At 37.7% G+C, this 20,848-nt stretch overlaps 1 protein-coding gene across 1 annotated transcript in view; it reads left to right on the forward strand.

Moving 5' to 3' along the window:
- Nucleotides 1–19,641, forward strand: part of Ppef1 (protein phosphatase with EF-hand domain 1) — a 63,405-nt gene extending 43,764 nt beyond the window's left edge. The window contains exons 8-16 of the mRNA XM_052170205.1: nucleotides 3,158–3,194; nucleotides 4,182–4,331; nucleotides 7,619–7,765; nucleotides 9,593–9,778; nucleotides 11,535–11,677; nucleotides 12,962–13,068; nucleotides 17,381–17,544; nucleotides 18,564–18,648; nucleotides 19,442–19,641. Of these exons, the coding sequence (XP_052026165.1) occupies nucleotides 3,158–3,194; nucleotides 4,182–4,331; nucleotides 7,619–7,765; nucleotides 9,593–9,778; nucleotides 11,535–11,677; nucleotides 12,962–13,068; nucleotides 17,381–17,544; nucleotides 18,564–18,648; nucleotides 19,442–19,641 (1,219 nt within the window). The remainder of the gene's footprint in view (nucleotides 1–3,157; nucleotides 3,195–4,181; nucleotides 4,332–7,618; nucleotides 7,766–9,592; nucleotides 9,779–11,534; nucleotides 11,678–12,961; nucleotides 13,069–17,380; nucleotides 17,545–18,563; nucleotides 18,649–19,441) is intronic.
- The last annotated feature ends 1,207 nt before the right edge of the window (nucleotides 19,642–20,848 follow it).

The raw sequence follows: 20,848 nt of genomic DNA on the forward strand, positions 1-20,848 counted from the left end.
ATCATAAGGAAAATCTCCAAGTCCTCATCCTTGTTTATTAACCCCAGTCTTTTAGGTAAGTTTCAGGTGCTTTGAAGCTCTCCTCTGACTTCGTCCAGTCCTGTGTTTCCTCCTCCTTTTTCTTATGTTCTTTTTTCTGCCATGCCTACCCTTTGCATTTCAAATTGCATGCTGGGTAGTCATGTTAGGTCAGGTAGGGATGGTTTAAAGCAGAATTAGACAGGAGTTTCTGTTGCTTCTCATAGCTTGCTAAAAATCTGTCTCAGAAGCTGGCACAACATTTTACATTGGTATGTGTATTTTCTGTGTCCTGGTAATTGCTTCTAGCCTAGTTGTTCATAAACATTTTTGAGAACAGCTGTAACATAGTATTTGAACTGTGTGAGTCACTGGAGATTTGAGGGATAATGACTGATTAAATGGTTTAAGAATTCTGTCTGAAAGGCACAGTAGGTAATAAATGTTCCCTTCTTTTTCTTTTCTTTTTATGGAAAAAAGAATTCAATTTGTTCTAGAAAATAGAGATTATGTAATATCTCATGCATTGGGTCCTAAGCTTTTGGGTGCTGTGATAAAAGCTCAGCAGATCACTTTTGTCTTCTGAGCAGTCTCAACACCTGACTCAAGTACAGAGTTTCAGATCTAATTCCCAAGGTATAAAAGCAAAATGCAAAAAAAACAAAACAAAACAAAACAAAACCTATGAAGAACAACAATCTACATGTATTATCAGAACCCTATACATGAGTGCTATAAGAAGAAAGGCTGAGCAAATGATGGAGAGCAAGCCAGTAAACAGTGATATTCTATACTGTGCAGCCAGGTTTCTGAGTTTCCATCATGATGGACTGTGATTGGAGAATGGAAGTTAGAAAAAAAAACTCTCCAAGTTGCCTTCGGTCATGGTGCTTTATCACAGCAATAGAGGGCCAACTAAGACAGTGCTTGGTAGGGTTGGAGATGTAAAAGATGGTTGAGTGTCATGAAGGAATATGGGCATGTATCTAAGGATAAGAATATCATTGAAGAAAGAGGGGCAAGAGTGAATACAAGGATGTCAATTAGGAAAGAGCTGAAGAAATGGTAGCTTCCCATTTAGACTAGTACAATGGGCAATGGAGAAGGCAATATAGATTTAAGAAGACTTTGGGTGATAATAGTTCAGGGCTCAGTAACTTGATATGGAGGCCTTGAAAGAAGGATTAATCAAGGATGGATAGGCATGAGTTTAAAAGCATAACAGCATCATTCTGAAAGGGAATGGACATAGTCTCGGATAGTTTTTTTGGTGTATTATTGAGTATCAGTCCAGAGATAGATATGAGGTGTAACCTGGAGTATTACCCTATAGTATTGACACTAGACAGTAATTGAAACACTGACTGGGCAGAAGTGAGGGTACTGAGGAAGAATGTGAAGAGAAGGGATGGCCTAGGACAGAATCAGGAAGAATTCTAATAATGATGCTTATGTGGAAGAAGAAAACTTGTGAGGTTATAGAATACTGTGAAAGTTTACTGTCATAGAATGGATGGGAGGAAGTTTTCTAAAAGTATGGTTCAGCCAATTAGAGTTAGTGTTTCTGAGAAGTCTGGAAAGGTAAGGATGTCGTCTTGCTTTTCAATTGCTAACCAAGACATGAGCAAGACATTCTACAGCATGACCAAGACAACTGACAAAGGAAGACATTTAATTAGGAGCTTGTTTACAGTTTCAGACACTGAGTCGGTGACCATCATGTTGGGAAGCATGGTGGCAAGCCAGACGCTGTTGTGCTGGAACTTAGAGCTTACCCACAAGGGGCAGGCAGGCAGGCAGACAGGGAGGGAGGAAAGAAGAGAGGGAGGGATGGAGGGACGGAGACATACAGAGAGACAGAGAGAGATACACTGAGAGAAACAGAGACACAGAGATACACAGAGATACTAGAGAGAAAGAGACAGAGAGATAGACAGAGACAGAGAAAGACAAAAAAGAATGGGCCTTGCTTTGGCTTTTGAAGCCTCAAAACCAACCCCCACTGACATGCCTTCTCCAACAGGGCTACAGTTCCTAACCGGTGCACGAACTGGGAACCAAACCTTCAACTATATGAGCCTATTGAGCTCATTCTCACTCAGAGCACCACAGATGACAAGATGATAGTAGTCTAACAGTGTGACACCTTTGATGAGTACAGGGAAAGAATTTATCTTAAAATGTATAGTGTCACACTGGAGAAACCTGACATGATGTGGTTTGTGTGGCAATAGGGACTGTGTGCTTTGTTCCTATATTACCTGTTGAGACAAAGAGTACACGTGGTGCTGCACGCCTTTAATCCCAGCACTTGGGAGGCAGGGAGGCAGACTCAAGGACTGGCATATCAAGTGTCAGTCCCTGCAGGCCTACATGAAAACGGTATTCAATATTATCCTAAAGCAAGAAAACGTAGGTATCTGTTATCCAGGCATTACAATTCTCAATACTTTCTATTAAACCCTTTAATACCATTCACTGAATCACATTCCATTTCAGAGAAGACTTGAAGACCCAGCGTACCTTAGATGTTTTGTTTTGTCTTTTCCACTCTTTTCCTTTGCCCTGCTCAGTCATTTCGAGTGATCGGATGTCTGAGCAATGCTATCTACATGAAAATTCTTCTCCACATAGCTTCCTCCAACAGTCATGACATCTGTCTCAAAATACTTGTAGCCTTTACAGAGCCCAGGGTGCACATTTGCACATTTGTTAGGTTACAGTTATTACAGTTCCACAAGGATCTATTTTCCTTTATTTTTGTTTGTTTTTTTTGGGGGGGGGGTGTTTTGAGACAGGGTTTCTCTGTGTAGCCCTGGCTGTCCTGGAACTCACTCTGTAGACTAGGCTGGCCTCGAACTCAGAGATCCGCCTGCCTCTGCCACCCAGAGGGCTGGGATTAAAGGCGGAGGCCACCTCTTCCTTGGCTAACTATCTATTTTCTTGCCCCACCTAGGCTTCTTGAGAGTAGAGATGGTGCCATTAGTTGCTTTTGTTCTTTCTCCCAATTCTCTGAAAAGACTCTGATTAAGTATTTCAACTTAAGTTTATGCTTTCTTGAGTTCCTACTATTTGGTAATAGTGACACATCAATGGCTTTCCTTTTTGCAATAATTAATGGTTTAAAATCTGCTTTCAGGTATGGCTTCACAAAAGAAATTTTACAGAAATACAAGGTAAGATTTGTACTAGTTTTGCCATGGAAAAAAATAAAAAGAGCCAACGAAGACCAGACTGTTGGTTTAGGAAGGGTGATGGGCTGACTAATTAGAATTCGTGCCAATAAAATAATAAGCACAGCAGGAGCCCTCACCATGATAGAATCTTAGATCTTCTTTTTCACTGTGGTTCTTTGATCCCTTTCAGCATTGATATAAACATATTGCATTGCTTTAAACATACATACCCAGGGTTTCTTACTCAGGTTTAGTGCAACAGACAGAGAGAGAAATGTCCAATATGAAGGAGGGAGTTTTATTCAGCTACCTACATGCAGGAGACATGGTTTACCAAATTAGGGATAGTACACAGGGAATTATCAGAGTCAGAGAGAGAGAGTCAGGTGGAGCCAGAAGAAATTACGGACAACGCTTAGGGCAACAGACTGGAGAGATGGCCCAGTGGTTAGGGTACTCACTGCTCCTTCCAGAGGACCCAGGTTCAAATCCTAGCACACACACACACATACACACACACACACACCTACACACGGCAGCTCACAACTGTCTGTAACTCCAAGATATGGCACTCTCACATAGACATACATGCAGGCAAAACACCAATGCACACAAAATAAAATTAAATACATTTAAAATTTAAGAAGAAAATTCCTTGGAAGTATGGAATCTGAAATAGTTGGTTTACACGTGAAAGCTGAGTGAGCAGGGCAGAAGCTAGTGGGGCCTGAGACAGTGGGGCTGGAGCGGGAAAAAAAAAGATCTCTAGAAATTAGCCATGACGGGGTAGTCTCCTCCATGAATAAGACTCCAGGATATCAAAGTATCAAAAATACCGAATTAAAATATTTCCATGCTAAATACTTGCTAGTTGGTCGATGGCTTCCTTCAGTTGGCATGAAAACTTGCTTTTGATCTATATATTGAGACTATTCACTTAACTGGACAAATCAGAAAAATAAAACTGACTAAAGCTCTTACTTACAGCTACATGGGAAAAAAATCTTACAAGTCTTGGAAGAAGTCTATACCTGGCTCCCAATTGGTACAATTATTGACAATGAAATCCTGGTCATACATGGTGGGATATCAGAATCCACAGACTTGAACACACTCCACCAACTACAAAGAAATAAAGTAAGAAGTAACATGTGCCTGAATCTTGTCTTAGAGATTTATAATGGAATATGCTTCTTTTCATTTGTCATTTTAAATAACTATGTGCTTCGGTGGTTGTTGTAGCTGAGAACATTAAAAAGTCTCCAGAAAAGCCATGATTGATGATGGCAACTAGGTGGTTTTTCTATATGCAGTACATTAAAAAAAAAAAAAAAAAAGAAGCCATGTTGCAAATGGAAAAATGGGGGATGCATTAGCACTTCAGATACATTCTAAAAGTGAGGGCTTTAGAAGAGAAGTTTAAAGGAATTTACTTCCATTGTGGCAAAAGAAATGCCATATAGCACTGTTGCCTTTTGTAAGTGTAAAGTTGCTTGCCACTGAGTGCTTTTCCCCTGTGCTACTGTTACTGCTGTGACCACCAACCCAGTCACAGAACTTCCTTCACTGAAACCATGCCAAGGACAGCCAAGGCTACACAGAGAAACCCTGTCTCGACAAAACCAAAATAAAGAAACAAAAAAGAATGAAAGAAAATAGATCCTTGTGGAACTGTAATACAACCTAACAAATGTGCACCAGATGTCATGACTGTTGGAGGAAGCTGTGTGGAGAAGACTTTTCAGACATGCTATGCTCAGACATCCGATCACTCGAAATGACTGAGCGGGGCAAAGGAAAAGAGTGGAAAAGACAAAAGAAAGTATCTATAAGCTAGGTCTTCATGTCTTCTCTGACATGGAACATGATCCAGTATTAAAGGGTTTAGTAGAAAGTATCAGGAATTGTAATGCCTGGATAACGAAAACCTAAGGGAAATTTCTCAGTTTCTTTTCTTCTAGCTCTTCCTTCTTCTAGTTCTGATGACCAACATTCCGCATTGGAACTCTAGGTAACACATATAAGTAGAACCACATAGCAATCTGTTTCTAGGGAATGGGCAAAGGGAAGAGGGCTTATGGGACTTATGGGGAGGGGGGAACCAAGAAAGGGGAAAGCATTTGGAATGTAAACAAAGAACATAGAAAATAAAAAAAATAAATAAACAAAATAAAAAATAAAAGAAATTTGTTTCTAAATTGTTAAATAGCTCTATTTCAACTGAGCAGAGTAACTATGTTCAGATTGTTTTTAACTCTAAACAACCATATTAAATACAAGACAGCCAGGACAAGAACCTGTATAGACCTTCTCAGGGAACTGGCTTTGATGCCTGTCAAGATTCCACCCCTACTGAAGGGTTCTTTGAGTGTACACAACTAGCGCCATCTTCCTCCTTTATCAGAGCTAAACTGAAGCCCCAGGTCTAGAAGTAAATGAGGTTCCTGATAGGCCTTTAAAGGCCAATAGTAAATATCCAATCCATCTGGGAAGCTGGTATTTGATCTGATAGAGACAAAAATGTGATCTTGGTTGCACTTGAGGTTTGGGAGCCTCTCTACATGTGAATGATAATATCATCTTCTCACTAACCTTTCGCTTTCACCTTACTAGGCTCGATCAGGTTCCCTTTTTGCACTCTTAAGCCCTTTATACATATCTTTCGTAAGTTACCAAATTTAGGTAAAGAATGCTGATGCTATTTTCATACAGCATTCTTGTGTTTCTCCAATCCCTGGCAAAACCCCAGTACCTGGGATGTAATAAGTATTTTTTTACTTGCTGAATACTTCCTTAGAAATTTAAGACCAAACCACTGCAAAATAAAAGTAGATAGGAACTTTCTTAGAATCCCTCTCCCTAGTCCATGGTGATACCCAGAGAGGGGTAGTATTTACAGTGAGCAGGGTCCCAAGATGTGAAAGTATCAACAATATAAAATAAAATGCTCCAGGTGAAACTAACCTGATAGTAACCACCATTCTAGATTCCTTAAAGGCATTTTGTAAGGTTAGCAGAGTAGAGGTCAACACTGAGAATAAAGATTCCGTAAGGCAGAGGCTCTGGTTTGGTAGTCTTCAAATTCCCAATCAGTAGTATAGAGAAGGATGGTTAGTAGGACTCCGAAGAAAAAATGGTGGCATGGTGCCTTATGGGGATGTAGGGAAAGCATCCCAATTGTAAGTAGCTTTGAAATCTGCAGAGCTACATGTTCCTAAGGGACCATGAGGCCTTGCCTTATGAGCTAATCAGAAGTGAATTATGTGGACTTAAGCCTAGAGGGTCCCCAGAATATTCTGCTCTACCTAAGACCTAAGATCATTTGCTTGGGAAAGACTAAGGTAGGCTATGAACTAGTGATTAGTAGCTGAGATTGAGTTTCTAATCAGCTTCATGCAGATACTTAGAATAAGACTTAGTTTTAGTTTTGAAAAACAAAAACAGAGTTTCATAACATAGTTTATTGTAGAAACTAAGAATCTGCCATAGAAAGTTATCCATTACTGAACCGTGGTCACCTGTATAATAGAAATATGATTTTTAAGTTGTTTTTTTGTGGATCAATGAAATGACTCCATGGCTAAAGGTTCTTGTTCCCAAACCTAACAACCTGAGCTCAATCCCAGGAAACTATATGGTGGAAGGAGAGAACCATATGACCTCTCACTTCCACATATGTGCTGTGCAGTGTGTTGTGTATGTGACATACGTACACACATACACACACAAACACACATTTTAATTGCTTCCTGTGATGATATAAGTCTTAAAGGAGATAAGAGCAAAATCCCAGTTTCAGATAATATAAAGTTATCCAGTGGGTTTATCACATTATATTTTTGAAAACATTTCTTTTTTTTTAAAGAAATGAGTTTGCTACTAGGATTAGACAATACAATGAGCTGCTGACAGGTCTAATTAGGAACTACACTGAACTGACTTTGAAGGGATTCTAAGCTTTTAACCTGTATCCCCTTTGAGAAGTTTCATAGACACGACATGGTTTTGTTTCTCATTTATCTTGGAAAACACAACAAAATCAAATGTATACCCTCTTTAAAAAGAGGTCCCAGGCATAGAGAAAGGCTCAGAAGGAGACTAGTTTTTCCTATATTTAGCATTTTCTCTTTCCTTCGACAATACCTTACAGTATGTCTAGCACCTTACACACGTGCCTCTGAGGTCCCTTATAGAATTTCTGAAGTGAAGCCTTTACTGTAAGGTAGCACCTTTAGTTGTAAAATGCACAAAAATATTTGAATGGGCCCATCTTACAGACAGACACATTGGTAAATTAACAATGCTCATGAGGTAGGAGACTATTAGCATGCTTTTTCAGAGTTGAGGCTCATTATGGACAGATTCCTAATTGGAACTGACATGCGTTCTTGCAATATTTAACTAAAGCATTTTATTTGTTGCAGATGAAATCTGTGTTGATGCCGCCAATGTTAGTGAATCAAGAACCTGAAGTAAAGAGAAAAAAATCGGGTTCAGCCAATATTGAACCAGGGAAGGTCAAATTAGACAAGTCCCCTTCTGAACACTTGACGAAGCATGAATGGGAACAAGTAGGTGACCAAAACATTCACCAGAGTGATGATATCATTTCATCAACGGTGATGATGTTGTCCCTACAAAATATACATTACACATGATTTCACCTTTGTAATTAGAATGTGTTGTCTTCTCTAAATCTATCTCTATAGTTTGCACATAATCAGGTATATAATTTCTAAACTGTAAAAAGAAATCAAGTTATGGATTCTGAGACACTGGTTTCTTCAAGCTGTTAGCCCTTGTGATTTCTAAGACTCAAATAAGTAAAGTGATTTATTTGCCCAACGTAACATAGAACTACTCAACAAAGTAGCCCTTTGGGTGGTAGTTATTCTGCTTCTATGAAGTTCCAGCAACATGTATTTTTAAACGATTTAAGAAAAATTTTAAGATTGTAATATAATAACATCATTTTCTCCTTCCCTCTCCTTCAAACTCCTCCCATGAACCATTTGCTTTCACCTAAATTTATGGCCTCTTTTCTTTTAATTCAGTAATTCTCAATCTTCCTACTGCTGTGATCCTTTAATACAGTTCCTCATGTTGTGCTGATCCACAACTATAAAATTATTTTTTGTTACTTCATAACTGTAATTTTGTTACTGATATGAATTGTAATGTAAGTATGTGTTTTCTGATGGTCTTAAATGACCTCTGAAAAAGAGTCATCTGACCCACAATGGGGTCGAGGCTCATAGGTTGGGAAGGGGCCTGAAAAGTAAAGTGCTTAGTGTGCAATCATGAGGTCCTGGGTTCAGATCCACAGCACCTGCAATACAAGTTGGGCGTGGCAGCACACAACTGTAATCCCAGCACTGGGGAGGTATAGACAGCTGGTCTCTGGGGCTCATTGGCCAGTCAGTCCAACTAAATTGTTTAGCTATGGGTTGAATGCGAGAGAAGAGTTGAGGAAAACATTCAGTGTAGACCTCTGGCTTCTACTCACATACAAAATGTCAATGACATGCTTCTTTTCCAAATAAACATTTAGATATGGACAGGTTGGAGATGTAGCTTAGAAGTAGCACATTTTCCTGGCCCTCATGAGGCTTTGATCCAATTCTCCACACACATAGCAACAGCAGAAATAATTATGGAAAACAGTTAACAAACTTTTAGAATCATTGTCTATTAGAATCTTGAAGTACTTTGCAGGACAGTTGACCCAAATACCTGATTAAAGGATTTTCAAATTGGGACCCAGACAACTTTCTCAAGGTTGTCACTGTCTTCAGTGAAAAAGAGGTGATTTTCTTTTCCCACTCTTTTTTAAGCTCTTGTCATAGTAATTCAAGCATTCAATGTAGATCAGAGACCACAGCCACTGATTTTCTGTGAAAATATTCTTAAAATTTGGGTCTTCAGTCCTGGGTATTGTGTGACCTGCATTTGCTTCTTCCAGCCACCAAAGGAAATATTAAGCTGAATTAAAATCATTGTGGGTTTGGAACATGTGCTGGAAGCCAGTCAGTGAGTAACTGTACTGCTAAATTGGAGAGCATCCTTATGGATGCAAAAAAAAAAAAAATAAATCAAATAAACTGTTTTAAGATGTTCTTGAAAAAAACATGAACCACTGTTCATGTTCTTAATATATTCAAGGAGATAAGATAGATCTCCCTCCCATTGACCCAGGTTTTTGCCCCATTGTGCATATTAAGAAAGCCTAATGTATGTTCATTGCAAGGAACTACTTTCTCTCCTGAATTTAACTGGGCAAGGTGGTTCATATCTGTAGTTACAGATAACTTTAATATTTCTGTCAAGTAAATTGGAGTCTAAAAATGATAGACTGTTACTTATAAGTAGAAGTCTAATTTATTTTTTATTATTCCAAGATTGTTGACATTCTGTGGAGTGACCCCAGAGGCAAAAAGGGCTGTTATCCAAACACAAGCCGAGGAGGGGGCTGCTATTTTGGACCAGATGTTACCTCTAAGGTTCTTAATAAAAACCAGTTGAAGATGCTCATTAGGTCTCATGAGTGTAAACCTGATGGGTATGAAATCTCTCATGATGGAAAGGTGAGCTAACATCATGGATGAAATTCTTGCAGCAAGCCCGCACAGCGTTGCCCTACCTAAAACCTCATGAGATGTCTTCCTTAGTATCAAACAGAAAATTGACCAATGGTATTTCAGTGTCTATTATGCTTAGAGATATTTAGCCTATTCTTCAATCTCTACTATTCCAAGAAGCAGAAATTCTGGTATGTGACTGCATTAATTACTCTTCTCATTGCCATAACCAAGTGACAAGAAGCAACTTAAGGAATGAAGGATATATTTTGATGCACAGTTTGAGAGTATGGTTCATCATGATGGAGAAGGCATGGTAGTAGGGCTGCTTGATCACATCTTAGCTGACCAGGAAGGAGGGAAGAGATGCTGATGCTCAGATGCCATTCTCCCCTTTCCTTTTTGGTTCTGTCCAGGACCTCAACCCAAGAGATGGTACCATCCATATTCAGGCAAGATCTTCCTTCCCTCAGTTAATCCTGTCTCGAGATGTCCTCACAGGCATACTGAGAACTATGCTCTGCTTAGTAATCCAGTCAAATTGACAATTAAAATTAACCATCACAAGTGTACTTCCTTCTAACTTAATAACCAAATGCATTACTTTTAAACTATAACAATAACACTGAGTACACACAGAGAGAGAGAGAGAGACAGAGAGAGAGACAGAGAGAGACAGAGACAGAGAGACAGAGACAGAGAGAGACAGAGACATAGAGAGACAGAGAGAGAAAGAGAGAGAGACATGCAGGTACACACGCACATATGTGTGCACACTTCATTTTTTACTAATTGTAAGCCAATTCTCATATTATACACATGCATACTTTTCCTTACAAAAAATTCAGTTTGCTCTCCTTCTTCTTCTGCAATTCCCTGTAAAAGGATAGAATGCACAGAACATACTTCCTTTCCACTCACTGAGAAGGTGATCATTAGCTAGCTACTTACTGTGGTTAGTTTCCTGACATTAAAATGGAATGACTTGTTCCCCTTATGGCAACAAGGCTAGAAAAGGTAAAGACTAAGAAACTGGTTCTTATCTTCAGTTGCCCTGGGATGGTTCCTTTCTTTTTTCTTTATAGTGAATAAAAAGAAATAACAATGAATATAGAATCCGTGCTGATACTTTGATGTTCTTAATTCTATTCATTCATTTTTGGCCCATACTAACATAAATAAGGCACATATTATTTAGACTCTATTTGTAATTAGAAAATAGCAGTGGTTCATCTGAAGTGACATTCTTATTGGATCAGAATTGGATTCACGCCAGGTTCCCTGTCACCAGCAAGTAATTGTCTTTCCATATTCTGCCCACCATGCTTCCATAGTCCCAGATCATTATGTCTCTGCTCTTAAAACATTTCTACGCAGCTTGGACCCCTCTAAATCTCTCATCTTTGTAGGAAAGAAAAAGAATGAGCTTCTAACTAAGTTTTATTTTGACCCCCCAGTTATTACAAGATAAGAAAATAGGGGATTTATTCCAAATGAAAAATTAGAATTTACAAACTACACATTAAAGAGAATTCTAAGATTTAGCACTAAAATAGTATGTAGGCATTCAGGGCCACACCCTGGGAATGTTGGATAAATAGTGAGTACTGGAGACACTGACTGAAGACTTATTTTCCCTCAAGGGAATCATATAAAATCATGTGAGACCTGGATAATTTGCAGAGATTTTTTTCCCTGTCTTTTATAGAATGATCTTTTGAGAGCTAACTTAATGAAGTTGATCCTCTGTTTTTTAAATCAGGTCATTACTGTATTTTCTGCTTCTAATTATTATGAAGAAGGCAGCAACCGAGGAGCTTACATCAGACTAAGTTATGGTACAAGTCCACAATTTTTCCAGTACCAAGTAACTAGTACCTCATGCCTGAACCCTCTTCACCAAAGGTATATAACTCTGATAATACTACTAACTGTATTTGTGACCAAGTAGAACCAGTCCCAAGGGACTAGGAGCAATTCTGCCAGTGAAGTTTCCAGCCATCATTATTGAGTTGTCTGTTTCTTTAATTCTTTTAGTTTGTGCTTCATGCAGTTTCAGGTTCTGTTGTTAAGTTCACATATGTTTATAGTTGTTTTGTGTTCTATCATTATGAATTACCCCCCCCTCCCCTTTACTCAAGTTCCAGCTTTCATCTGTCTATTTTGTCTCCTATTAGTATGACACCCTAGTGCATACGGTTGCTGTTTTGTTTTGTTTTTGTTTTGTTTTGTTTTGTTTTTGTCTTTTATTTCAAACTCTTTGTGCATTTGAAACTAAACTAGGTCTCCTCTGAGGTTACATATAGTGTGATGTTGTTTCTTTTTGAAGTTATCTAATCTCATGATCTCTGTCTTTGTAGCTGATTATTTAATTTACTTACATATGTGGTTATTATTCATCGACTGCAGTGTGCACCTGCCATTTCATGTTTTTGATGCATAGATAGTGCTTTGTATTGTCGGTTCCACACCGAAAATATTAAAAAGAAATGAATCTTTTCTGAAATTGTACATTTCTTTTAGAATGAGCTGAAGAAGTTTACGTTGACATAGTTGACTAAATGTCCTAGCATCAATCAAAAGACTGTCTTTTCTATTGAATTATTCACCCTCTGTTGGCTTGGGTGACCTCATAAGAGTTGAAGCTGATTTTGAAGGTTCCTATGATGTGCTCTGCTCATGTGCATATCTTCTTTTAACAGTCACCGCCTATTTTGTTTCAGTGATGTAATGGTAAATTTCAATATCTCATATAACAAGTTCCTTTTTTTCAGATAATTATTTGCATGAGTCTTTCAAATGGAAGAAAACTCTATCCTGGCACACGCATAAAAGTACAAGGGGAGAGCCAGCTCCACAAAGTTGTCCTCTCATCTGCACACACATGCAGTAGAAAGCACACAACCCCCTCACCATATCTAATTGTCAAATACAAGAGATAAAATGTCTAGAAAATGAAAAGGAAGTATTCAAACAGTAACAATGATGTCGATGATGATTTTAAAAATATCTAACAAATGTTCGAAATGCAGACAAAAATGCATACATTTACTATCTAACAGCACAATACATATAAACATAGGCAATTTATTTAAAGTGGAGACCGGTATGCTGTAACATAGCATAGAAAAATGAAGCAGGACAGAGAGAGTTTGTAAGTGCCACTGAAATGCTGCTTTCTTAATACAGGGTGAGTGCTATGGAATTCAGTGCCTTCAGGATCCTAAAGGAAAGAATGATTGCACGAAAAACTGACCTCATCAATGCTTTCCATCTCCGTGACCACAGTAGGTCAGGTAATAAACTGTTTACCATTTCTCAACATATCTGGTTATATGCAGACTAGGTTTTCTTCAATGGAATTTTAGTTCTTAGTTGCTAGAATGGAATGATAGAAGAAAATTTAAAGTCCATTATTTGCTATTAAAAAAAAAAAGCAGAATATATCTCCTTTTCAGTAAGCTTCTTTGAATTCAAGCAACTAACAGCCATGAGTTAGACCTCTAGTCTGGTTGGCTGTGGAGAGAGAGAGTCTGCAGGATGCAGACCTGTAATGCGTTTGTCAGCTTCACAGTGTCTTAAGTCTCATGGTTGCCATTCTTTTGAATGATTATTTGAGCCTGGCATAGTGACACATGCCTGTAATTCCCAGCCACTGGGAGGCTGAGGCAGGAGAATTATGAGTATGAGGCTAGCTTGAGCTACACAGAGAGATTTGGTTTTAAGAAACAAGAACAAAAAGAAAACCAATTATGACAAAAAGATGGTTTGAATCATACACGAGAGCACAAACTAACGAGTAAGCCCCAAAGGCGCAGGCGCGCTTACCCTGTCGTGAAGGCTAATGTTGCTCTAGCAACCATCCTGACACTAAAGTCTAGCGTGGTAGAAGGATGGGAAAGATGAAGTCAGGGTTTCTGTACCTTCAAAGTGGCTAAATTCTATAATGTTCCCAACTGTATCTTTGAGGAAAGCATCCTTAATTGTAGCCATTAGTATATTCAGAGGTTAACATCAATTAGCATGAGCTTGCAATTAAGGAGTGCTAAACACAGGAGGTGAGCTATGATGAATAAGAGTCAATAAAACCAGCAAATAACAGAGCTAGTTCCCCCAAGGAAATCAGCTGTTAGAGTTGTCATGTACAAAATGTAAAATGTCTAAGAAATGAAAAGGAGAAAAGGAACAAAAGAGAACCATGATGTGTGTTGGAAACATTTGAAATATGATTGGAAGAAGTCTCAAATAGTTATAGTACTGTGTTTGTTAAAATAAAGAGGAAGCAGAGTGAGTGGGTGCTACATACCTGTAATGCCAGCACTCAGAAGGTGACAGGAAGTGAGGAATTAGAGGCCAGCCTGGGCTACATAAATCCTTGTCTCAAAAAAAAAAAAAAAAAAAAAAAAAAAACTAAGAGAGTGAGACTGTGTATAACGACTGTGTTAAAGAGAAGATTGGACACCTCTTCAAGAATTAGATGGAGAGATAGGAACTTCCAGGCTAGCCTAAGCAACAAGGTAACCCCAAGGCTAACCTGTTCTATATAGCCAAACCTTGTCTCAGAAAAACTGTTATGAACAGCAAAATGAGAGGGCTTAATAAACATCTATCTAGTGAGGATCAAAGTCTAACATATCAATGTACCAGAAAGAAAGAACAAAAGAAAGAAAGGAAGGAAGGAAGGAAGGAAGGAAGGAAGGAAGAAAGAAAGAAAGAAAGAAAGAAAGAAAGAAAGAAAGAAAGAAAGAAAGAAAGAAAGAAAGAAAGAAAGAAAGAAAGAAAGAGACTGTAAGGGAGGAAGGATATATGTAATATGATAATGTTTGAAGTTCTTCTAGAACTGATGACAGAGTCCTAGAGATAAAATAGAAACACTGATTCCCAAGTAGGATACATAAAATTAAATCTGCACTTGTGTTCACTTGTAATGAAGCTGCCGAGCACCAATAGAAAAGAGGACATTCAAACGCAAGCAGAAGAAACACGCATTTTTTTTTTTTTTTACAAAGACACAACTGTTCAACTGATAGGCTAATCAGCAACTGAGAAAAAAGCCAGTAGATAGTGGATCATATATACAAAGATTGAAAGTTATATTTACACAAATAGCATGAAAACATTAACAGAAACACAGCTGGAAAATACTCTGTTAATAGCAAACAAAGTAGACTCTGAGGAAATATATTACTAGACATGAAAAGGGACACTTTGTGATAGCAAACATTTAATTTGCCAGTCAAATTTGTGCTGCATGTTTATATTCCTACTGATAAAGCCTCAAAATATGCAGAACAGGCCTGACAGAGCAACTAGCAGAAGCAGACCCCCTGCCATCATAGTAGGGGATTTTAATACTCCTCCCTCAGAAATCAGAAATTATCCTATAGAATACACTTAGACCCTGACATAGTGAACACCACGATAGCTCAGTCTAATCTAACCAGAAAAACCACTTTGGGGATTCAGCATGGTGGCACATGCCTGTAATCCCAATACTCAAGCCAGAGGCAAAGGAATCATGAATTCAGGGACAGCTGATATATAACATGTACTTTTGGAAGTAAAAAAATCTATTTTGAATCATTGCATTTCTTGTATCACCGAAAAAAAATTACAGTAGAAATGATAATAGTCAAGCTGAGTGGTGATGGAACTTTAACATGTAAACTTTCCAGAATGAAAATTAGAGAAACAATGGCTTCTCTGAATACGTATATTTTTAAATGATGAAATTTTTATCAACTGATAAGAAAATAGGTCTTTGAAGAAACTGGTAAATTTGACAGAGAGAGAGAGAGAGAGAGAGAGAGAGAGAGAGAGAGAGAGCACAAATTAGAGAAGACATATTCAAGTACAAATAACCAATGCTAAGATAGAAAAGAATGTTATTACATAATTTATAAACATTAAGATCATTAAGATACATTATGAAAACTTATCTGTCAAAGAATTAGAACTTTAAATCAAATGGAGATATTCCTAAAATATATACATCTATACCCACACTCTAAGATGAGACAGAAATAAACCAAAAATCTTAGTGACTCTGTAACTGTTAAAGGAACAGAATGAAGAAATTGGAAAGTTTCTACAAGAAAGTGCTCTGCTTTCAGACAGCTTCACTCCTTAAAGAAAACAAGGAAAATCTTACACCACTTCCAGAGAATAAGAACAGAATATTTTAGGAGGTCAACATAAACTTGGTGCTTAAATCTGACAAGAAAAAAAAAACAATTAAAGGCTCATTATAGATAAATTTATATGGAAAAATCATAAATGAAATAGTCAAATACTAGTATATCACAACCAAGTTTGGCATTTGCTATGAATAATAGAAAATCCAAGTTGTTTTGTCATTCAAAACCCAGTCAATGTAATTTGCTGTGTTAATGAAGATATTGTGTAATTTACCTAAAAACAATTATATTGATATATTTTACCCTGATTTTATGGTTTAGTTTTTTTTTTTTATTTAAAAGTTTTTGAGACAGGGTTTCTAAAACAATCTGGCCTTAAACTCCTTATGTAACCGAGTATGACCCTGAAATTTTGATCCTTCTGTCTCTACCTCCTATGTGCTGGGGATATGAAATTTATGCCACCATGCCCAAGTTATATGATACTGGGAATCAAACCCAAGGATCTGTGCATGTTAGACAAGTATTCTACCAACTGAGTTCCATTCTGAAATCTGTTAATGGTTTGTAAAAGCAGACAATTAAGAATAAATCCTGAATGTGTTAGCTCATGACTAATTTCAGCATTGGGGAGGTAGAGGCAGAAGAATAAAGAATTCAAGGTCAGCTTCAGCTCCATATTGTGTTCAAGGTATGGGCACTGTACACATATATACATACAGGCAAAACATTCATACACATAAAATAAAATAAGTAAAATATGAAAGAGAAACTATGTATTTATGTATAAATATTTATGTACTTAGTAAAAAGACTAGAAATAATAGAATTGTTTATTTAAAATCACTTAAGTTTTGGGAAGGTGGTTCACACCAGTCTGAAAGGATAAAAGGAGAATTGTAGGTTTGAAGGCTAGCCTGTGTAATATATTGAGACTGTCTCAAAAGCCAAGGTTTGGCAATATTGCTTGGTGGTAGAGTACTTGCCCATTACACATACTAGGTTTGATCCCCAATATAAAGTTGCTCCAAATGAATATATATCTTCAATAATGAGAAAAATAAAAAACATATGTGGTTTGATAAATTACAATGTAATATTAAGGACAAAAACATTAGTTGGGAAAATAGGTATGTGATATGCTAAAATATTAAAAATAAAAGTAAGTCTTCTGTGTTTCCAAATCTTTTGTAACACCTTACTTCATATATTAGGAAAAGAGAAAAAGTTTAATGCTTAATTGGAATTTCTTATATAGGACAGTAAGATTTACAGAACATGAAAGACTTACTTTGCTTATTTCTCCTTCAAGGCTCTAGGGCCTGGTAGGACAGATCATGGAAGAGAGTAGAGGGCCCTCAGGCCTTCAAACCTCAGACTGCCCACTAGGTCTGAGGAAGAGCTTGCATCTTTATGAAATTATATGCCAATCATATGTTGTTGTTGTTGCTGTCGTTGTTGTTGCTGTTAGGAAAGATTTCATTGGCCCAGTGGGCTTTTTCTATGGAGAGCATTTTGGGTCTGAACTTACCATGGAGATCTCTGAGTTCACATCTGGCAACCATTGACTCCAGTGGAAGTGTTGACTACATGTCCAGCTTTGACGATATCCACATTGAAAAGCCTATGAAAGACGTGAGTGACATATTAGTTCCAGCTAAAAATCGGATTCAATGCACCCCTTGGACTACCTTTAAGCAACTTAGTGCTTTCCGAAGTTGGGAGTGGAATTATCTAATGAATGAGAATGGATGGGGGGGGGTGGAAAATGTGTGTATCCTGTTTAGAATAGACAAAATAAACAATCAAAAGCTTTGTAAGCAAACCTATGTTAAATCTGATATTCTTATTATCAGTGCTGTCTCCCAGAAGGGCACATATAATGACATAGCAACATTCTCTCATTAATAATACTATTTAAAATTCGACATACATGTACAGATTTGCTGATTTTCCCTAGAATATGCCTTAAGGTATTATGAGATATAAAATATCTTATTAAAATGGCAATACTGCAGGGACCCCGATCAGATCCCATCAGTAACTGGTTAGCACTTCATCACTAATTAGTTATAATGTTGAGCTGATAGGAACTAAGACTCTGACAATCATTTGCAGGGAATGTAAGAAGGCCATAGAGAAGCATGCAGCTAGACTGGGAAATATTCCTAGGAAGAAGGCTTTGGATGGTAGGGACAGTTTACCATGGTGACTCAGATCATAGGCCTCAGCACAGAGCGTCTAAGATTCAAAACTCACTCAATAGCTGTCTTACCGCTAGGAAAATTGCCTTTTTCTTTGTCTTCTGTTCCTATCCTTTAAGACCCACAGAAGACAAAATGGAATGACTTTTATGTACATTTGTAATTGTTATTTCCTGGTGTCACATTGACTCTTTGTCCCTGCAAACCCAAGAACAAGTCTTTAATCTGACTCAAAATGGTTTGCCTTCCCATATGTAAATCGGTGACCTTAAGGTCTAGTTCAGTGGTAGTTGCCTGGCATACATGCAAGGCCTTGGGCTTATTCCTTTGCATCATAAAAAAGATAGGGAAAAAGAAGTTGCGAGGTTATTTTGTATTTGTCACATTTGCTGAAATTAATCTAGACTGTTAATTCTCAATGTTTTAACACTTAGAAAATCTTTATTCTAGATGAAGTCCAATCTAATTGAAACTATGTACAGATACCGATCTGACCTGAAAATCATATTTAATATCATCGATTCTGATCAATCAGGTAAAGGAATGTTGATTAGTTTGAGAAATTGAAAACCTGGTTTTAATTTAACTTTGATATACAATTACAGATTTTCAAACTTAAAAGATTCAGGTTGTATATGAGACTCTGGGTACCATCTTCAGCACCCTGCCACCATCTCAACCTCTGTGCAGAGACATTTGAGTAAGAAAAGCTATCAATAGTGATCCACGAAAAGTATATCTTTGCATATTAAAACAGGCAACAGTAGGTCTATAAGATGATTCATGAAAAGGGGCTTGCTGCTGACCACCATGACATGTATTCAGTCCCTGAGACTCACATGGTAGAAAGATGAAAAGAGGAACTGGCACTCTCAAGGTGTCCTCTAAGCTCTATATTTGCACTATGACATGGGCTATGTGCACACACGTGCACATACATACATGTGCACTCACACAACATCATCTCAACTCCCAGGGCACTTTGTCCTGCTCTGATATTGTTCTCTCTTCTGCCATCCTCCTCTGTGTCGTACATCCTTGGGTTTTAGTTTTTATGATTTCTATACCACTACCATCCATGCTTACTCACCATTTCTTCACCATGTACTTTTTTGCCATTAGAATAGTCTCAGGAACCTTGGTAGCTGTAAATGTCATACTGTTTCTCACATTTACAACCTTGGTCTCCTGTCTCCTTAGGTGTCTTGATCCTCAGGCAGGTTAGTGAGTTGCTAATTGCTACTATTCAGTCAGTGTTGCTTCCTCCCTACTCTTGCAGGTTTGGTCGTAACATCACCACTTAATCACCTTTGCCTGTTTCCCTTTAGGTCTGATCTCCATGGATGAATTTCGGACCATGTGGAAACTTTTCAATGCTCATTACCAAGTTCATATTGATGATTCCCAAATTGATGAGCTTGCCAGCACAGTGGACTTCAACAAAGATGGCAACATAGACTTTAATGAGTTTTTAAGGGCTTTCTATGTAGTACATAAATATGAGAAGCCAGAGAGCAATTTTGCTTAAGATAAACAAACACTTCTCCCAGCCTCCTTGAAAACAGATGATGCCAACTTTCAGTCTTAACAAAGGCCTTGAAATTCATAGTAGTAGAGAAAAGTAGACCCTAATTCACAGCATAGTGTGAGTGCTGGCAGTCCTTAGCAAGCTGCCAACTTGGTTGGCAATGGTTAGATTATGTTAAATATCAGTTCATGAGATTTACTTCCAGTATTGTGATCCATACATCGCCAGTGATAAACTGGGTTTGAGCCTAGTGCTGGTCTCAAATGATACCTGACCAGGAGACCAGAGAAATTTAGAAGCATACTGAAAGGAACCCAGAGAGGAGGAGAGAAGGAGAGGAGGAGAGAAAATGATTAGGTATAATATCTGTAAGTGGCTGAGGATGAGATGCATACTAAACTATTGTTGAATAAAATATTTCCATCATCAAACCGTTTTTGTAGATTCCATAATCAGTGATCTTGAGTAGGTGGGGGACTACCTTCAGGGATAAGAACCATATCAGAATCTTGGGAGAGACTGTGAGAACAACAAACCCCCTATTTTTCTTGTTTGCTGGAAATACAAAGTCAATATATTCACATTGAGCACTATAATTAATATGGTCTGCCAACTTGATGGATAAGACAGGGCCTTGGTTATATACCCTCTGTAGCTTATTCTGTTATTCTGATTACATATCAACTGATTTCTGTCCAAGGGTGAGGCTATATTTCATTATTTTTAAAGCTTTGGAACTTTGAGATCAAGAAATAATCCAGGTCATGTGAGCCTCTCTGCTACATGTATCAGAAATAATGAATAAACTGTATTAGATACCTTTTTTTTTGGAAATGAATAGCTAAACTTGTAGGAAAGCAAAAGAAACCCCCGGGCGCAGGAAAGCAATGTAATTGAAACCATGGTAATACTAATATCAGACAAGGTAGGTTTTAATGCTATTGATGGAAAAATGCAACTTTTGTCTTGAAGAATAAGTGATTATTTAAATGTGTGTTCATACCCATTGCCTCCAATTCTATGTGCGCTAACATGGTACCCATTTCATAATTTTCATAGTTACAGAAAAAAGAAATTTATATATCAAAACACATGAATACATTGATGGCAATGTTGGTTATGTGGGTTATACAGCAAAGTGCTGAAATTTCCATCATAGGCCTCACATGCTATCTGATGATCATGCTAGAATAGATTGATGGAAGCT

The sequence above is a fragment of the Apodemus sylvaticus genome, chromosome X (assembly GCF_947179515.1).
Source record: "Apodemus sylvaticus chromosome X, mApoSyl1.1, whole genome shotgun sequence".
Lineage (NCBI taxonomy): Eukaryota > Metazoa > Chordata > Mammalia > Rodentia > Muridae > Apodemus > Apodemus sylvaticus.